This window comes from Scomber japonicus, chromosome 7 (assembly GCF_027409825.1).
Source record: "Scomber japonicus isolate fScoJap1 chromosome 7, fScoJap1.pri, whole genome shotgun sequence".
In the NCBI taxonomy this organism is placed as follows: Eukaryota; Metazoa; Chordata; class Actinopteri; order Scombriformes; family Scombridae; genus Scomber; species Scomber japonicus.
In genome coordinates this window covers 14,344,357-14,363,553 of record NC_070584.1, presented here as the reverse complement: position 1 = coordinate 14,363,553, position 19,197 = coordinate 14,344,357, and the positions used below count along the sequence as shown (strand labels likewise).

The 19,197-nt window shown below is 39.3% G+C and overlaps 1 protein-coding gene across 1 annotated transcript in view; it reads left to right on the top strand.

Moving 5' to 3' along the window:
* Positions 1-6,368: 6,368 nt before the first annotated feature.
* The window catches only part of slc44a5b (solute carrier family 44 member 5b), a 33,442-nt gene continuing 20,613 nt past the window's right edge, over positions 6,369-19,197 (top strand). Inside the window, 1 exon segment of the mRNA XM_053322953.1 lies at positions 6,369-6,405. Within this exon segment, the coding sequence (XP_053178928.1) occupies positions 6,369-6,405 (37 nt within the window).

Genomic DNA, 19,197 nt, shown 5'->3' with positions numbered 1-19,197 from the left:
CTTCCGAGCCACATGGAAATATTACAATTGTTGAGTGTAGTACATAAATGTTCATAAATGTGAACAACAACAGTCCCAAAAATGAATGCATTACTATAACATGTGAGATGTCATATTTAATAACATATCCCATATCTTTTTCTGATGTTCACTAAGGAACAATAGGGTATGTTTATTTATGAAATACCATGTATTCCGTATTCGTTTTTTGATCAATTACAAAAAAAAAACTTCATGTGACAAGCTTTTGATTTGACAGATTTTGGATGGTGTACTTGAATGCATCATCTGTCTGTCTTGATAATCAGGTGTCATACTGATGGACACTAATACAGGTTTTTCTGCTTATGACCTATTGCTTGATGAGTCTACCATTGTAATTGTTCTGAAGTCTGAGAGTTTTATGCACTATGGCCTGATCATCTTTAGTTTTTATTTTAACTTTGTAACAGTAAAGCAGTTATCTACTGATCTAAGCTTCTGAAAACAACAGCCCATTATAGAGCCAAGTCATTTGTTGGTTTGACATCGATCAATGCAAATTTAAATTCAGTTCCATGTTTAAACAGAAGCTTGTGTGAGGTTTCTGAGATGAAGATAACACTATCTTTCCTTTGGGTTTCTGTTACAGTAAAATATATTTTGCAGAATATAATACAACAAATCTTGCAGAATTCAGAGATGTCAAATAGCTGAGAAATACATGAAAATAATCAAATGCACTGCACTGTGTTCTGAACAGAATAATGGAAAAGAAACAGTTGCAGGTCATAGGAATATTAGATTATACTGTATATTAAATATGCAATATGCAATATTCACATTTGTTTTTGTAAAGGACTTTTACCATGTTCCTTTGGCCCACTATTTTCTATGGCACCATATGGGCATATTATCGGTAGAATAATTTTAATCACCAAATTATCTGTATCACTGAGGAACAGTGCCTCACAATGCTCCTCATCATTGTAAATTCAGAGGATTAGGTAGCTGGGAGTCTGTTTGTTTTGATTAGAGGTGTCCCCAAGGTGTCAAATGCATCTCAAAACAGAGCTCCGGGGAGCACACATCGACATGAGTGAGGTAAATGTCTGAGAAACAAAACCACTTTTAATTAACTCAAACCTTCTATCCGGCGGCGTGCCAGACGACTATGCTAAGCCAAATACAATGCAAGTGTGAAATAATCACCTCTGTTTGCACCTGTTTACTGTGCCCAAAGCATGTTTTTACTCATTATAAGTGTAGATGTCTGTCAAGAAACTAAGACTAAAAGTCATGGGACTACAATTACCTTCTCAGCAAACAAAACTGCTTATGGTAATGTGCTGTTAGAGTGGTAAAACATATGTTACACCATGCTGCCAGCTGTTACAGAGGAAGGTTCAGTTTGGCTCAAAATAGAGGTTTGATTTAATATTAGTTTTAAGCTTTATACCTGTGCTTTGGTAACATCTCCCTGGCCAAAACTGAATTAATTATCAGTATGTTATTACTTATTTTCTATATTAATAATTTGATCTATAAAATGTCCAACAACATTTGCCTAAACATACATTGACAATCTCAAATAGCTTAATAGAGACTCATGTTTGTTTAAAAATTGTATTAAAAATGAACTGATTTTCAAAACAGATGTTGATTAACTTACTGTTCAACTTATTAACTAATTGATTAATCAAAGTGATCATTTTGGCTCTATGGTTTCTATGGTGTATTGGACATCTTTACATCTTATATTTAAATTGTGCCATATTATCCATCTTTATGGAAAAAGATACAAACAATTACTAAAAGGATCCTCAGTTTCATCCAGAATTGTTTTGTTGGCAGGGCAGAAATACCTCTGAAACAGATTCCTTGCATAACTTACCTTTTAGTGACTTTTCATATCAGAGTGATATACTAGATGTTATTTGAGAACTTACTTAAACAAAAGACAGCACTTACTGGACCTGTTTTCTTCAAAAGGCAGTAAAAAGGCAATATTAACCTAATAAATTGTATGTATTATTCTAACTGTATTATGTTGCTTAGTGTTGTGGCAAAATACATAAACCTTAAGCTGTAGTTGAAATTTCCATCACACTTGTTTATGCAACAATGCCTCTGGTGAAGTGTTACTGAATCACTTCCTTTATGGTGGGACTTGGGGGATTACAATGTTTAGGAGTCAGCAAGGTTGATTGCAATTGTAACCACTGAATGAAAAAGGGAAAAAAGGGTTATTGTGTTGGGTACATCTTTTTCTGCCTCTGATTATCATTCACTATCCAAACTGCAAAAGGAGAACTGCTGTACACAAAAAATACCTTTTGTTTCTGAAAGTGGAAAAGGCTGAAAAACCAAAACAGCACAAACTGTGACTGCATCTGCTGTACACCCTGTTGATTATGTAATTAGCAAGCTGTTGGCGTCCATCATTTTCACTGAATGACAAGCAGATGGGCTGGCAACTAAAATATAGCTATTCTTAGTGGGGAACACAGTTCACCTATGAAATGTGTCATTGTCATTGTTCAGTTATGCAAGATTAGTGGCAATGAGCAAATACTTTGCATGACCTTGTTACACGTGATAACATAACACACTCAAACCTGGTGACTCTGCCCTCTCTATAAACACAGAGGATGTGGTGAGAGCCCTAAAGAGGACTAAAGTGAGCACAGCACAGCAGCCAACATCAGTGGCTGTACCCTGAGGCATTGAGCTGAGCGGGGGGGGGGGTTCCAGCTCCTGCTCCAGAGCTCTATCGTCCCCCAGCTGTGGAAACACTCCACAGTTATTCCCATACCGAAGAAGGGTATTATCAAGGTCCTGAATGACCTCAGGCCTATGGCTCTCACCTCTCCTGTGATGAAGGCTATGGAGACGGTCATCAAAAACCACATCATCAAGGCAACAGATTCACAGATTGACCCACCCCAGTTTTGCATACTGTGCAGACAGGGGTTGACAACGCAAAAGCATTCATTATCACAGCCAGACTCCTCAACATCCTGTAGGCACACATTTTTGCTAAGAAAGTCCTGTTTCTTAGTTGCCCATGTCTGACAGCTTTAGACTCATTCTAAGAAACAGCCTACTTCCACCTAGATGACCTACTAATCCTGCGGACAGTGGACTTTTTCACCAATGGAGTGTGCTCCAACCTCCTACACACTTCAACTGGTTCCCTGCAGGGCTATGTCCTTTCACCCCTGCTCTTCATCCTCTACACTGATGGCTCAACGTCCACTGAGCCAAGCTGTCACATGGTCAAATTTGTTGACGACTCAGTCCTCCCAATTTCTGCTTTCAGGGCCCTCACATCACCACAGCTCAGCTCTTCATGATTTTGTGGAGTGGTGTGACAACTCCTTCCTGGACCTAATGTGAACAAGACCAAGGAGATGGTAGTGACCTTCTTCAACAAGCAGAGGGAAACTGGCTGCCACAGTCAACACAATTATCAACAGGAAGCCCATAGAGATAGTTGAGGAGTACAGGGTTAATTTCAAAAGGTTATCAACAATTGTGCCTAGGTACCTCTACTTGGGCACAATCTTCAATAACAACACAGGGAGATCCTCCTGAGTAGTTAGCAAGGAACCCAAAGGGCGTCATGATATTTCCCTATCCTGCTGGTTCCACTCCATCAGCCTTCAGAACAACCTGCAGAGCACAGAGTCTGTTCTAAATTATTGGACTCCCTGTCAGAGCCCTCTCCCCTAACACATTCTGTTCCCTGTATTTGATTGGCTCCCCTCAGGACACTGGTCTTTCTGCCCAGGCTGCAGGACACCAAGGAGGGGGGCGACTTTTTCCCCACGGCTGTTCAGCTCCTCAATTCCCAATGATCCACGATGTTATAGAACTACATCGATTTGTATACTCTGTATACAGCACTTGCACTATTATTAGTATTATTATTATTATAATAGTATCATTATGTGCATAGCTTGTTTTTGTACTGTATACTATGCAATCCATAACACTAAATCAACACTGTTGCTGTTTATGTTTGTTTTACATTTTTCCTGTATTGTGCTACTTATTAATTATGCTACTCTATGTGCCTCTGCAATTGCCCCTTGGGGACAAATAAAGTGATTTGATTTAATTGAATTTAATTGTTTTGTAGAGTTCAGCCCTGTTTAAGTAAAACATGAAATGAAATAAGATGTCTCTGATGAACAAAGACCATAGCACAAGACAGTATGTTACTAACTGAGCTATAAAAAGCTAGGGTCCATCTGGATGTGGTATCAATCTATTTATAGTATCAAAACCCAACTGCATCAGGCATGAATGAACATAAATTCAAAAGACAGATTATAAATTCATAAAACTGAGTAACAATCCCTTTATTACTGTGTCTACTGACCATATATGTTTTTTTGCAGTGTCCCCTTCTCTGTTAATGTATAATTTGTTTCACTGTGTTTTGAATCAGACACACCATGCCAGCTAATATCTCTGTGTTATTTGTTTTAAAAAGATCTAGGTAAGTATTTAAAAAAAACACTGTGCTAGACGTGTGACACTTAGACAAATTGTTCTATATTCACGGTGTTTCACTTGGCAATAATGTGATTCTGATTTGCTACTGGCAGTAATCCCGTCACATCAGCATACGATCTGTCCCAGGAAAGTCAATCCCTTCTTAATGATTGGCCTTTGGCAACCTGAGCTCTCATTACTCTCATCCACAAAGCAGTAAGATAGACATCATTTTCTTAGATGTCAGTGTTTAATACAAATTACCTGTCCAATTCCTAATCCAGTCATACTTTAAAGGTATGAAATATTAATGTTATAGATATTCTGACATTAGGAAGAGATAATATTTGGGGAATGTAATTCTAGTAACATCCAGGCCTTTGACTACAGCTGTCACAGATAAAGCATGCAGCTCTATCCCCCAGTTATCGTATATGATTTCCAGCCTCTGCTGCCACTTCCTGGCCAAAGTCACCATAATGGACTCTCAAAACCCCAAATCAGTGTATGTCTGTATGTGTGAAAAACTTGAAAAACATGCCATTGTTCAAACCAGTGGTGGAGTATTTCCATTTGTTACTCCTTTACACTTCAACTCTACTACAATTCAGAGGGGAATAGTGTGCTTTCTACTCCAATATATATAGCTTTAGTTAACTTCCAGATGAAGATTTCACACAATGGATAATATAACAAGCTCTTAAAATACAGCATATTGACCAGTGGCTTCCAAACGTTTTGGCTTTTGACGTCTTACAAAAAACTGTGTGTAGTCGGGGTCACATTTCAGATGTCTATGAACTGTTAACAGCTCCATCAAATAGTGATGTTTCCCTCTAAACTTCTCACAAAAAAAGTAAAAAAAACAAAAACATATTTTTGTATCAAAACTGATTTCCCCCCCCCCTTTCCTCTCCCATTAAAAATCTAAAAGATTTATCTGACCCAACCCCGAGGTTGGGAACTACTGAACTAAATAAGATAACTTTATATAAAGTAGTTGAAACTAGCTCCACCTACAGGCAGGTACAACAGTATCATGCTGCTCTAACACTGATTCTTCTATATTCATTTTTTAAGGATCTAATTTACTGCAATACTTTAACTACAACAAGCTGCAAGCTGATAGGTACTTTTACTTATAGTAGGATTTTACTTGCAGGGGTTTTACTTGCAATGGAGGCTATGTTTACATAATTATATTTGTACATGAACTAAAGAAGAGGATATGATTGCTTCGACCAATACTAGTTCAAACTGAAGACGCAGAGAGAGAGAGAGAGAGAGAGAGAGAGAGAGAGAGAGAGAGAGAGAGATCTGCAATATCACAGAAAACCCAGCTGGGGTCAGTGTTTCTCTGCTGGCGTGGACAGCTTTCACTGCCACCCTGAAATACTCGCTCCAATGTTGTCTGCATTATTTATCAACCAAAAAAAAAAATACTTTGAATTAACCACTATTCCTGCAGCCACAGACGTTGTATTAATCCCTCTGTTCTCTAGCATCACTGATTTAAATCCTACACATGTTCATGTCAGCTGACAAACTTGCACAAAAACGGCGTGTGTCTGTGCTTTAAATCACATCCTAAACAAAAGGTATCAGGACAGCCAGCTCAGCAGCAGCAGCAGCAGCCCGCGGTGTGCAGCGTCTCCTTTAAGACCTTTTTGGAATAATTAATGACGTCGCGCTGTAAACACGACTGACGCTCAGCTGCGTGGCCGAAGCATCCTCAGACCAAAAGAAGACCTCTGGACGCTGCTGCCGTGTTTGTTTCTCGACAGGACCGCGGAAAGGCATTACAACAACTGCGGTGCACCTCGACTCTCATATGCGGTCTCCAAAACCAAGACGACAGTGCTGCATTGTTTGTCCTACTAAGTGCCATGGCTAGAAAGACGGACATCCCCTCCTCTTACTATGGTGAGTCGGGTTCGTCTTTGTTGTAGACGGCAGGATATTTTTCTCTCTCTTTAACGTAATGACAACACTGGATATAAGGGTATCTTCTTTAGCTGAATATTTTCTCACCCCTTGCCGTGATTTACAGGACGGTGAGCTAGCTTGCATCGTCAGTTGCTAACTGAGGCTATTTAACGGTTACGCAGCAACCTAACGGCAAGTTACAGTAACGGTTGTTTTTTTTAACGTTACATTAGCCAAAAAAAAAAATTTCCTTTGTTAATTCGAATGATATGATATATATTTTTACCTTTTAATTGTTCACCCTTTGTTTAAAAGTGTACAAAAACAATTTTCTTATGTCTACACATTCCTCCTTTGTCACTTTGTCACTACTGTAAATGAAAATGTCCCTCTGTACTGTTACTGATGAAGATGTTGATGATTACATAGGGAGTTACATCTGAAGTCACACCTTTTAAGATTTAACTCAGGAGGGGTCTTCTCCTCATTTTTTAATATTTAGCATGTTACTGAATACATACATTGCTGTTTTTAATTCTTTAAAATCAATGTTTTAAGATTTTGTAAACAAATCATGACATGGGCTTAAATTGTGTCACAGTACCAATTAAGCCCATGCCAGACTTTTGACTATATCTTTATTTTATATTCCAAAATCTACCTAAACTAATGAATACATTTTCAAAACAGAGCTGTATCTTGCTTTTTAAGAAATGATCTCCCTTATAAATCATGTCAGTATCCATGAAAAACACCTGAACTCAGATTTTAGTGGACTTAATGGGTACACTTACCCTAATAGTGGAAAAAAGTAATCAAATGTAATAAGTTACATCACTTTGATTAAGTATTTAAAATAGTAACATTATTTTTTACACGTTAAATAGGGTAACCATAACCTATTACATTTCCAAAGTAACCTTTACCAACCTTGCTATACTCATTATCATTTAATGTTAATCTGTTGACTTTTTTCAAATAATTGATTGATTTTTACCGAAAATAGTAAAAGAATCATAGGGAATGTTTGCCTTTTTGTTGCTTAAAACAGTTCTCAGTTATTTATTAATTAAATAGTTTCAGGTGTAACGCTAATTGATCTTTAGCCTTAGCTACAGCTGCTAACTAGTAGAGCTTATAGTTGACTCCAAATATGCATACAGCGTAGTAATATGTTTCTTTTTCTTATTTCACAATGTCTCAAAAATGATCTGTAGGCTTAGTTAACTCTAGTGATATTAACTTGATATTCTTGTACTGTTTACCAGGTGTATACTGCTGCGAGTGTTCATAATAGCAGACTGTAACAACAATACATCTCATCTTCAGTTGCATTTTACAGTTTTCTTCTTCAGTTCTCCCCCACACTGAGGATAATTATAACATTGTAACAATAGCAGTGCAAGTGTGCAGGTGGTAATGAAGGTTAAACACAGTGTCATCTCTTAATGGTTTTAATACCAAGGGATTATGTTATTGTCTCCAACTGGCATTTTTGATTCTCCGTGCATTTAAATATATTTAATCCGTGGGCAGATTTTTTTTGTCGATTATCCTGCGTGAGTAATCATGTTGTTTATCAAAGCAATCTAATCCTTTATTACAACCAGATGCCACACAGACAGCAGACAGCACCTCTCTTCTGAAACAAAACGTTGCTTACTAGACACCAGAAAACTACAAACAGAATATCATGGGAAACAAACTATCTATTAAAAGACAGACACTGATCTATTGAAACAGGGATGCTTTCAGTGAAACAGTCTATTACAAAAACATTGTTGAACAAAAATCAAAAATATTAAGCTCCACAAAGGATGAGATTTTAGGCTTTACTAGTTGTTGTTGTTGTTGTTATGTGACCATAATCATGGAGTAACTTCATATCTCATACTGACCAAAAGGCAAAAAGAGACCAAAAATATAAGCTATAATAAAGAACTTAATGTCACTGTCTTTTGTTTACATTTCGTTACTGCACTACATTTCTTCAAATTGGCAGATGGCAATGTCTGTGACATAAGGTTTGTCCTCATTATCAGTTATAAATTCATAAACACCCGAGATGACTGCAAGAGAGGGTTGAACCTTAAAAGACAGTAGCTGCACTGTCTCACCGTGGCATTGGCATGAAGTCCCTTAATGGGGAAAGATACTGTTATTTCCCCACATGCTGACCCCGAATGTCCCTCAGATCTCATGACTCCAGCACTCTGCCAGTCATGGCTGCAATCTGTCAGCTGTAGTTGATTCTCACTGCTCTCCGCAGACATGCAGCTCACCAGCGGGGCCTTCAAACCCGTCACTCCCTATTCACAAGTTCAAACTGCTGCTTTACAATGTACCATGAACCAGATACTGGAGATTATCTGTGAAGTGTCGTAAGTAAACAGCTCAGTGCAGGTTTGGAGTGAGACACAATGTAGAGCCTGTGTGTCAATATTATTAGGGCTCGAGCACTAAACAGTGCGAAGACCCTATTGTATTTGTAGGGATTCTTCTTATTTTTTATTATTATTATTATCATTATTAGATGTTGCCAGATTATTATTTAGATACAGTATGTGCATCATTGTGCGGATTAATACTTACATTTACTTCCATTATCTTCTGTTGCTTCAGCTCAGGCACCACCCTTCAGAGAATAACCTGCTGTAGAATAGATTGACACAGATTAATTAAGGAACAACATTTTGTCCTAACAGCGCTCTATGACAGGTCATAAAGTAAATATCTTTGGGTTTTTGGCTGCTGTTAGAACAAAAAAATCAATTTCATTGCATTTCTGGGCTTTATGATGTTGTGATGGGCAGTTTTCACAATTTTGTGACCACATTAACAACCAATTAATCAAATAATTGGCAGATGAATCAATAATTGGTAAGGAGGAAAGATGACGGCATTACAGGCGAGACAAAGTGACGGGGGGGGGGCGGGGGGCGGTACTTTTTTATGCTCTTTTAACAAAAAGTAGTGTTTTTTTTCTCACTAATTTTAAGAGGTGTCCTGTCTCTTGACTCATTGCAGTAGGGTGACGTCATTTCACAAAAGAAAGAGAAAGAGAAAAAGAAAGACACACCCTTTGTTTGTTTTTTTTGACCAAGTCTGTTTTGAGGAAGGAGTGCTGATGTTCTCATCTTTTTTTGCAACTGGAAATCCTCCCACTATCTTGAAACGTATCACTTATATTCGTGGGAAATATAGTGTAGTGATATTTGTAGTTTTTAAAATTATGATATGTTATATTATATTAAAGCAGCTCAAGGTGTTTTACCTGATACTAAAATTAAAGTTGATAGATGATTACACTGAATGGATTTTTTTACCTAGCCCTAGCATATGGTAGATTTTTCTTTTAATGAACGTAAATAGGACGTCCTGTAATGGAAAGCATCAAAAAACACACGAGAAGCCCGAAGTGGACCAGAAGCTCATCATACTACCTGCCTCCCCCTTAATTTACGTCATCAGATATCCTGCGCTACATCCCGGTCTGAAGTGTACTTCTGAGGCTACTACATTATATAATGCTTCAAACTACGCAGTGTGTGTTCAGTGGGCTGATGCTGTCCTGCTAAAATGTTCAGTCAGTCAGAAAAGTAGAGAAATAGCTCATAATCATTCTGTGACAGGTTTGTAAGTAACAATTTAGATATGGCTTCCATTCACCACAGAAAGTGTTGAGTCGGGCACACAGTTAATTAACAAATTTCTCGCATGGGCAGCTTCCCTAAACGCTGCATTTTTATACAGAGTCAATGCAGAAGCCCGACAGAGAGCGGAGAGCTTCAGTTCAGAATCAAACATTCACAGCCTCTTCCTGTGAAATTGCAGTCAGAGAAGGTTGCAGATCAAATGCCTCATTTTGCACCCAAGACTAAGTGCTATTAAGGGCTTTTTATGTGTCACTGTCCTCTGCTACTCGTTTCAAATGAATACTGATGCTCTGTAGCACTCCTACACAATTTGTTAGTTTTTGTGGCATTTCTGCTCATTATTTTCAACCAGGCTACATTCCTTTGCTACTAATTTCATGTGTCGCTTCTCAAGAGGTAGCTGTGTCAGTATCGGTGGAAGTTTAAAGTATATTATTCACACTAATGAAAGGTTAGTCACTAATGACCTGAGTCACAAATAACCTTAGAAGGTTATTTGTTCAGCTTCATGAAAATGGGACATTTAGCTCTGGTTGGCAGCAAGGAGACTTTAAATTTCCAATTTGCAGTGTTTGTTTATGTCTGGAGGGCTGAGTGACATTGACAGTGACGTTTTAAAGATGACCCAACAATACAGTGAAAATGAGCAAGAGACGCAGCTAAATTCATGCTAGACACGTAGGTGTGGAGTCCTAGAGCAGCGAGACTAGAAATGACTTCTGGTTGGTTTAATGTGCTAAACGATGCAGCTAGCTTTATCGAAACAAATCATTACCCAAAAACAAAAAGAGACACAATGTTCTGGTGGTGTAAACATGTTATGCTGCAGAGGTTAGGCTAGGTTTCTTTACTTGTCTCCTGAGAGAAATTTGTCTGGGCAGTGCTACATACATACTTACATACAGACTCATATACATTCATACACACCCCTGTACGTACATACCTGCATGCATACCCACATATATGCAACAATATACAAAAACAAATCTCACATCATACACAGTTACCTCCTTCGTTGTCGTTCATCCTCCATCAACCGCTCATTAAGGAGCTTGATTGAGAGAGGGATGAATGAGTATTTAAAGTGATTGTGTTTGCACAGAGGAACCTTGTACCTTCTCCCTGAGTTCAATAGTTCATATTTAATATTCTAATTTTGTCTGCCTGATGGTGGCCTGCTCAAACAGATCTTGTGAAGTGAGTGGGGCAGAGTTACCCATAATCCTACTTGCCGTTTAGATTTAGATTTGACTGTAAGAGGTAGGGCTGGGCCGATATGCTTTTGTGCCAATTCGATTCTCTAACGATTTTTGGGTCCCGATGCGATTTAAATTGTGATTCTGATTAAACAAGTATTGCGATCCGATATTACCAAGTATTGCGATTTTATTTTAGATAAAAGATTTAGAACAGGTTGAACCAAACACTTGATAATACATCATAAGTCATATTTACAAAAAACAATACACACATCACATCAGTTTGTGAGATTTATTTTTAAAACTGTGCACCTGCCCTCACAAAAAACATTCTCATCTGCCAACATCTTACAATAAACTAAAGTGCTACATTTAGCTGGTCTTTAGAAAATAAAAAAATTAAAAATAAAAAAATAAAAAAAATCACCAGAAAAAAATCACGATTAATATAAAAATTGATTTTTTTGGTCCAGCCCTAGTAAGAGGACTTGCATAGTACCTTACAGGTTTGCTAAGATACATCAGTGTTTCAGTGGCTTTGATGCTGATCTCACTTTGATATGCGCAGATTGCTGAGAGACAGAGGTTCAGATGATCCCCTGCTGGAGAACACAGGCAGTAAAGTGATATAATATAATCGGCCAAATCAGGACATAAGACTTCCTTCAGGCTGTAGAAACAAATTGTACTCCGAGGAGAATGTCACATGGTATCATATGATATGATTTTATATCATATCATTATTGGCAGGTAGTCCTTAAATCAGTTTTGGGCACAGAAACTCTTCTTTGACACTAAATAAATCCTGAAACCACATTGCTGACATTCAGTGAGTAACTCCAGTTTAATTTGCATATGGGGCACATTTGCACACGGGCGGTGATGACTCAGGAGGGAGAGCAGGTCGTCCACTAAGAGGGAGATTGGCTCCTCAACTCCCGGCTCCTCCAGCCCACATGTCAAAGTGTCCTTGGGCAAGATACTGAACCCCAAATTGCTCCCGAAGGCTGTGCCGTGGGTGTGTAAGTGTGTGTGGATGATTAGAGAGAAAAACTCCTCCTGATGAGCAGGAACCTGACACGGCAGCCTCTCTCCATCAGTGTGTGAATGGGTTAGTGTGGATGTAGTGTAAAAACGCTTTGAGTGGCCTGAAGACAAATTTACCAATTACAACATTCAGCTGTTTAGTGTCCTTTGTCACCGCAAAGTGCAACCAGTTCAGAAAATATACAATTAAACAAAAACATGGCCGTGTTTGTGAAAACGTGTGAAAACAGCGACAGTTCTATCCTTCCTACTATAAGAAATCTGGGCCCAGTTGCATCCTGCCGAACATAAAACTTATTCAACTTTAATGTGCAACGAGATATAAAGATTTCTCTGAACCTACTCGGCAAAAGATGCCATCTTAATTAGTCATTTAGTCCATTACATAATTTTCCTAAAACATGCAAATGAGTCTGCCTACAGGCTGAGATTATTTACAGTCTCCTGTTTCTGGTGCAGGTCAACTTATACATCATTCTGGGACACTAATGATCTGCTGTATTCTGTCCTGATGTTTTTAAGAAACCAACACAATCTCAAGCCACAGCAGACTGAGAGGAGACTATTAAAGTACAGATTAAGTTGAATACTGATTATGAAAGGAGCGCACTTGTAAAGTTGTGTGGATGTGTTTATGTGTCGTAGTTGATAACTATGTTTCCTCACTTTGGTGTCATATTTAGATATCAAGATATGGTCTATCCCTTTAAGCTCAAGTCTTTATAAATCCTGGCCAAAGCCAGTTGTGCCTGTCATGGATCCACAATAAGAGGACTGAGTCACACACGGGGCTGCCTGGAAACTCCCACAGAAGTATCCAAGGTCACAAAGGTTCAGGAACAATACTGCTACTCCTCTGCTCCGAGCAGCAGGCTAGCTGTCAGCGTCTGACACTCTGAGTTGCTAACTCCCCTCCTGGGGGTCGAATCCCAACCCGGATCCAACTACTCTCGGATTTTGAGAGGATGTCAGCTGGCACTGTGCCTTTGTTTCTCTCTGAAAATATGCACAGTAAATACTGTTCATGTACTGTTAGGAGTTAACCCAGAAGTCTACCAAGCCCGATACGCCAAGTGTACCCTCCTGTCCTCTATCGTCTGCTAATGGTTGAAAGGATCCCATGGGACACGGCTAAGTAAACATAAATCCCAGATCTGGATGATGTTGTCTTGTCTTAATAAAGAAGACAAGCACTTTAAAGGTTGTATTGTTCTCCAGAGAGCGGAAATAAGAGCAAGGCCGGAAAGATGAATATGAATAGAGAAGGGCGATAGAAAAGAGGCAGCAGTGTTTTATGTCTCCACATCTTGATCATTATGAAAAAAGTGAGCCATCTGTAGCTTTTCAACTGCATTGATTCTTTCTGAGATAGACTCACAATCCTTTTTTTTAAATCAGAAATGTGATTATGGTGCTGTTTCCAATTCGTGTGAGTGAGTGAGTGAGTGAGTGAGTGAGTGAGTGAGTGAGTGCTAATGCAAACGGGAACACTGAGCATGCAGTGTAGTAATAGTTATTTAGTATATACTTTAGTAGTTTTATTCTCTGAACTACAGTCACCTGCATCTTAATTAGGAACACGTGTGTAATATAATTCAATCCAATACAACAGCTTTGCTATAAATTCTGCTTTTTTTAAGTTTATACATTTTCAGTTTTTGTTGACATTGTCAAAAAAAAAAGATAATACTACTTTGATTATTACTGAGGTTACTGGTGGTGGTGTACTTGGGTGCATTACATTGAATGGTGTTCCTAATATTTTGCCCACCTTATGCATGTTAATGGAGTGGACAAAATATTAGGAACACCATTCAATATAATGCACCCTAATACATCACAATCACTCAATAATAAACATAAAGCAGAATTTTCTTGTCAAAAATATAATAGCTTCATAAATGTAGAATTTATAGCAGAGCTGCTGTATTGGATTGAATTAGATTGCGCAGGTTAGGCCAGTGAGTGTATCTAGTCATTCTCTGAACTATACTTTGTAGTAATAACAAATTATATAGTATTGTACAGTTAAGTAGTTATATTCAGTTTCAGAAGCATTAGCATCACATTTTTGTTGAATGCCTCACTCTTTCTCTTCAGGTCTGTTGAATGAGAAACATCTGAGTGACTTAAAATTGACGTTTTGTAACATCAGCTGATAAAACGTGCAGGACCGCAGCATTTTACACATTGCGCCACTAATATCACTGTTTAGTTGGAACTGTTCATATACTGTAATGTTACTGTTATCTGTCTGAGGATTAACGTTGTTAATGTTGACATCACATGGCACTGTTTTCATTAGTTTTTCGGGCTCTGCTGTTTTTTCTGAGCAGGTTCTGCCTCAGATGATGTAGATTTATGTTTTAACCAGCGGTCTGTGTTTGTTTCCTTAAACTTAATATCACTGTTAGCTTGTCTGTGTTATGCTAGCGAGAGGTGCAGAGAGCTACAGGTGTGTCCAGGGTCAAAGTCAGACAGTCGGACACAGCGGTTCCGGCCAGTCGCCGCAACGTTGGTTGAACATTAATATTAACAACCTGTAAATGTGTGCAGGAATTCCCTGCATTATAACTGTTTGTGATTTGGAGGTGATCAATCAGGCCTCAGGGAAGTGATACAGGCTTGTTAAAGGCAATCGGAGCGTTTCCATGACCACAGTATTAAACAATCATGGTGCCTGTGGAGAAATGTGCACTGCTGTACCGTATCACATAAAAGAAAGCAAAAAAGAAAACAGAAGATGTGATATGGAGGGAGGACAGAGACTTCCTGTTTCAATGAAGAGGTGACAAAGGTCAGCATGAACGAATTAGGTCATCTTTTCTCTTGTTGTTTAATGCTGTGCGTGTGTGTGTCTGCGTGTGTATTTTCTGATTCAGCTGTGAAACTTTGACCTCCTCCTAGTTTCTTATCCTGTTCCAGCTTTACTGACCTTTATCTTTACGATAGTGATCTCCACCAGCAGCTTTGTTACTAATGTGCTCTGCGCCCCTTTCTGTTGTTGCAGAAGAAACTTGAACACTGCTAGTTTTTAAATAGAACCTTGAAGAAAACACAAAGCCCCAAAGCAACGTTTCTGCTGTTGCTTTCCTCTGTGAATTGGCAGAAGCCTGAGCTGTTATCAAATATGAATGAATATACAGTACTGTACACAGTATTCAAATTACACCCTGTGCCCATCCTGTTGAGTCATTATGTTGAATTTTTGAACTTTTTTTTAATATGTAGCTAGATCTTACACCTCTGTAGCCCAACACAGTTTTGACAGAAGCATCATAGCACTTTACTCGCTTCAGGACTTGGAAATGTTTATGAATCAGCAAAAACAACAAAAAAAGTCCTTCCCAAATGGCCCCTCTGACCCAGCCCATGTAGAGCACCTGCAGTGTTCGAGCTGTTTGCCTGACCACGGTATGAAAGAGGCCTGTGTGGGACAGTGAAGCCTGGGCACACTGGTGCCTGTGTCTGCCCATGTTGGTTTGGCTGTGTACTGGATGTGTTTACAGAGACTAGGGAGGGGGGCTATGGAAACGAACGAGAGAGAAAGTAAAGAAAGTTTTACACTTGAGGGTTTGATGGCAACACTGTGCCCCCATACGTTTAATATTTTAGCTTTTTTGTATTTAGTGATTTTGTGCTTTTATTGGACCTTTTTAATTCCTCGACTTTCTGGTACAGTTATTGGCTGAGGACATTTCATTAACTTCTATCAAACGAGCAATCTCATCTCAGAGTATCTGCAGTAATATTTGCCACATAAAGTCTGTGTGACTCCATATATGCGCACATAATCCCTGAATAGTCTAACCTTGTGATAAAGTCTGCCCATGTTGGTTTGGCTGTGTACTGGATGTGTTTACAGAGACTAGGGAGGGGGGCTATGGAAACGAACGAGAGAGAAAGTAAAGAAAGTTTTACATGTGAAGGTTTGATGGCAACACTGTGCCCCCATACATTAAAGGCTGTGTAAAGTGAATTCAGACATTTTCTTCTAAACACATTAAATAGGTCCAAAATGTATTTCTAAAAAAGGTGTAAAAATCATTTCAACCATTTAGATTTGAATTGTGGAGCTAGGCTTCACCAACTATGTTTCAAGATTCCTGTGATGGGAATCTTGTGGGCGGGTCTGCTCTGAAGTAATTTTGTGCTTTTTTGGGACCTTTTTTAATTTCCCGACTTTCTGGTATAGTTATTGCCTGACAACATTTCATTCACTTCTATCACATGAGCAATCTCGTCTCAGTATCTGCAGTAATATTTGCCACATAAAGTCTGTGTGACTCTGTATATACGCACATAATCCCTGAGTAGTCTAACCTTGTGATAAAGTGAGCCACAGGAGATAAGTGTACCATTTTTTTCTCATCCCAAATTGTGAAATACACAATGTAATGATGAACTGCTCCTGTGACTTTCCTGTGAAGCTTTATCACTCCAAGCCGAGTTGTTACATCTAGCTCTCTTCCAGCACTCTGAAGTTGATTCTCAGCAGTCGATCGCCACACATACTTCAGTCTGTCTGACAGCAGGTACAGACTTCAAATTGAGGCATTGTCACAGTACCTTTCAGTCTTTTTTGAGATCTTTTATTAAACCTCTCGCAGTAGTAGTTATTTTAACACATCATTTTAGCTTTTCACCTCTGTAAATTGATCCATAGATCTTGTTGCTATGGCAGACTAGCTGCACATGCAAATGGGATTGGGGAGCGAAGATTACTGCCAAAGCCTTTGTCTGATCCTGAAATGTAATTCCTCACCCCGTCCAGCCTCAATGCCTCAGAGCCTTTGATTACCACCTTGATTGTTGTGTTATGCGTAAATCTTTCAGTCACAGCAGTGCACAGCAGCATTATATAACACTGTCAATAGAAGAGATGAGCAGTTAGTGGAGTTAACAGCAACTCTCACTGTCACAGTGTAGCGTGCCTGCCAGGCTTTTTCCAAATGTTGGTGACTACAGGCCCTCATTCAGCCTGACAACAGCCAGCAGCACACATCCAGTCCACCAGCCTCGTCTCCTGCACTGGCACACTGCAGTGCGGTCTGAACAGCCGTCAACTAATGCAGAGTCTGCTGGTGGCCCGGCATGCCGATGATTTTCACTGCTCTCTTTTAACCCCTTATTGAAATCTGTTTTGTGGGTCAGAGGAAAGTACACTGGACTGGTAAAAGTAGTCCGGCTGCAGCTGAAGCTAAATTTAGCTTCGCTGAATAAGCACACGCTGTGTCACCTGAATGTTAGCGTTTTAGAAAGAAGAGCGTTGTCATCCCCCAGAAGCTTTTAGTTTGTATCTTTATTTTAAAATGTTGTTTTTAGAGAGAGTCACATGTTGTGCTTTGACAGTCTCATGTTCGGGGTTCTGTTCAGTATAATGATTACCCTAATTTCTCAGCATTTGGCGTAGGGACATGCTGCCTGTTGGTCCTCTTGCTGGACGTACTGGCAGACTCCAAACAGAGGGCTCATCAAGAAACCACTGACATGACTGAAAACAACCTCTACTCGCTGACCTACAATCTGTCATCTCACTTGGCTCTCCTTGATCTCTGTGTGATCCAGATCGCTCTCACCATATGGACTAACCTGTTTTTTTTGTTTGTTTGTTTGTTTGTTTGGTTGGTTTTATTTACACAATTGCTCCTTCACTCTAGCGACCTGCATGTGTTTTGAATATTCAGACAATCTACGCATTTTAAAATCTACGTATATGCAACGTGCATTGGGCCCAGACTACGTATATTGCTCACACCCTACAGCTGTACATCTAGCTCTGGTGTAGGTGTAGCAGCGACCACGGGTATATAAAAGAAACCGGATGCAATGTAAAGCACAACGTACAGGCTCATACATCTGGCTCTTGGTATTTACTTCATCTCAGGTGACCAGTGGTAGTCCCATTTGGTATGAAACTATTAGGGGGAAAAATTAGCTTATCGGTCATGATATCTGTATTATTATGTGTGTATGGTATGTTTCATGTTCGTGTGATTGAGCTCTGGTCTCAACAGTGCAGACCAATCAGTTGACACACAGCGTAGCATCCTCTTACATTCAAAGTCATTGCTCTGCAAATGCTGCAGTGAGCACCTCATCTGGTGACACTGTGTCCTTGGCTGAGGAGTTCACACACTTAACCCAGAACATCTCCCATTTTTAGACCTGAAACTGCTCAAGTGAGTGACAACACTGATGGCTGTAAACTAAAAGGTTATTAACAGCAAGGACAAAAGAAAAAGGGACATGGAGCCCCTCATATCAAATACAGCTCAGGCTGCTTTGATGACAAAGAAGCTGAAATGGTCATTATCACACCTGCAGTGAATGTAAAGAATGTCCGCATGATTTAGCTGTGACCTTTGGCTCATGCAGTCCTCCATCTGCCACAGTTCAGCCCGCAATGAAACATATGCTCTGTAAGAAGGAATAGGAACAGAAACATGACGGTGCAAACTCCCAAATTCAGGTGTATTTCTGGTCTTGATGTTTTTCTACTGCTGACTGTGCAGCTTAAGGACGACCTCAGGGCTGTTAGGGGGTGAAATTGTTGCATTTTTGCTTTCCCTGACATTATTTTACTGTTGGTCTAGAAATTTGGCAGCTATATCCTTCAGATTACCAGTGCTGTAGTAGAGAGACCACAGCAGGGAAAAGGGAAAAGCAGCCTTTTAGAGGGTCAGAACAGGAGATATAAGAGGAGATTGTGAAAAGATTTGATGATGAAATATAAAATTCTCTGGGTAATAAATAAGCTGCCAGGATTTGGAGTGTCAACAAAGAAGTTCTTTCTTCATCATTCTCCATGAATATACGCTGGTTACATCATTAAAACCACCTACCTCATATTGTGTAGGTCCCCCTTTAGAGGCAGGATAATGGCA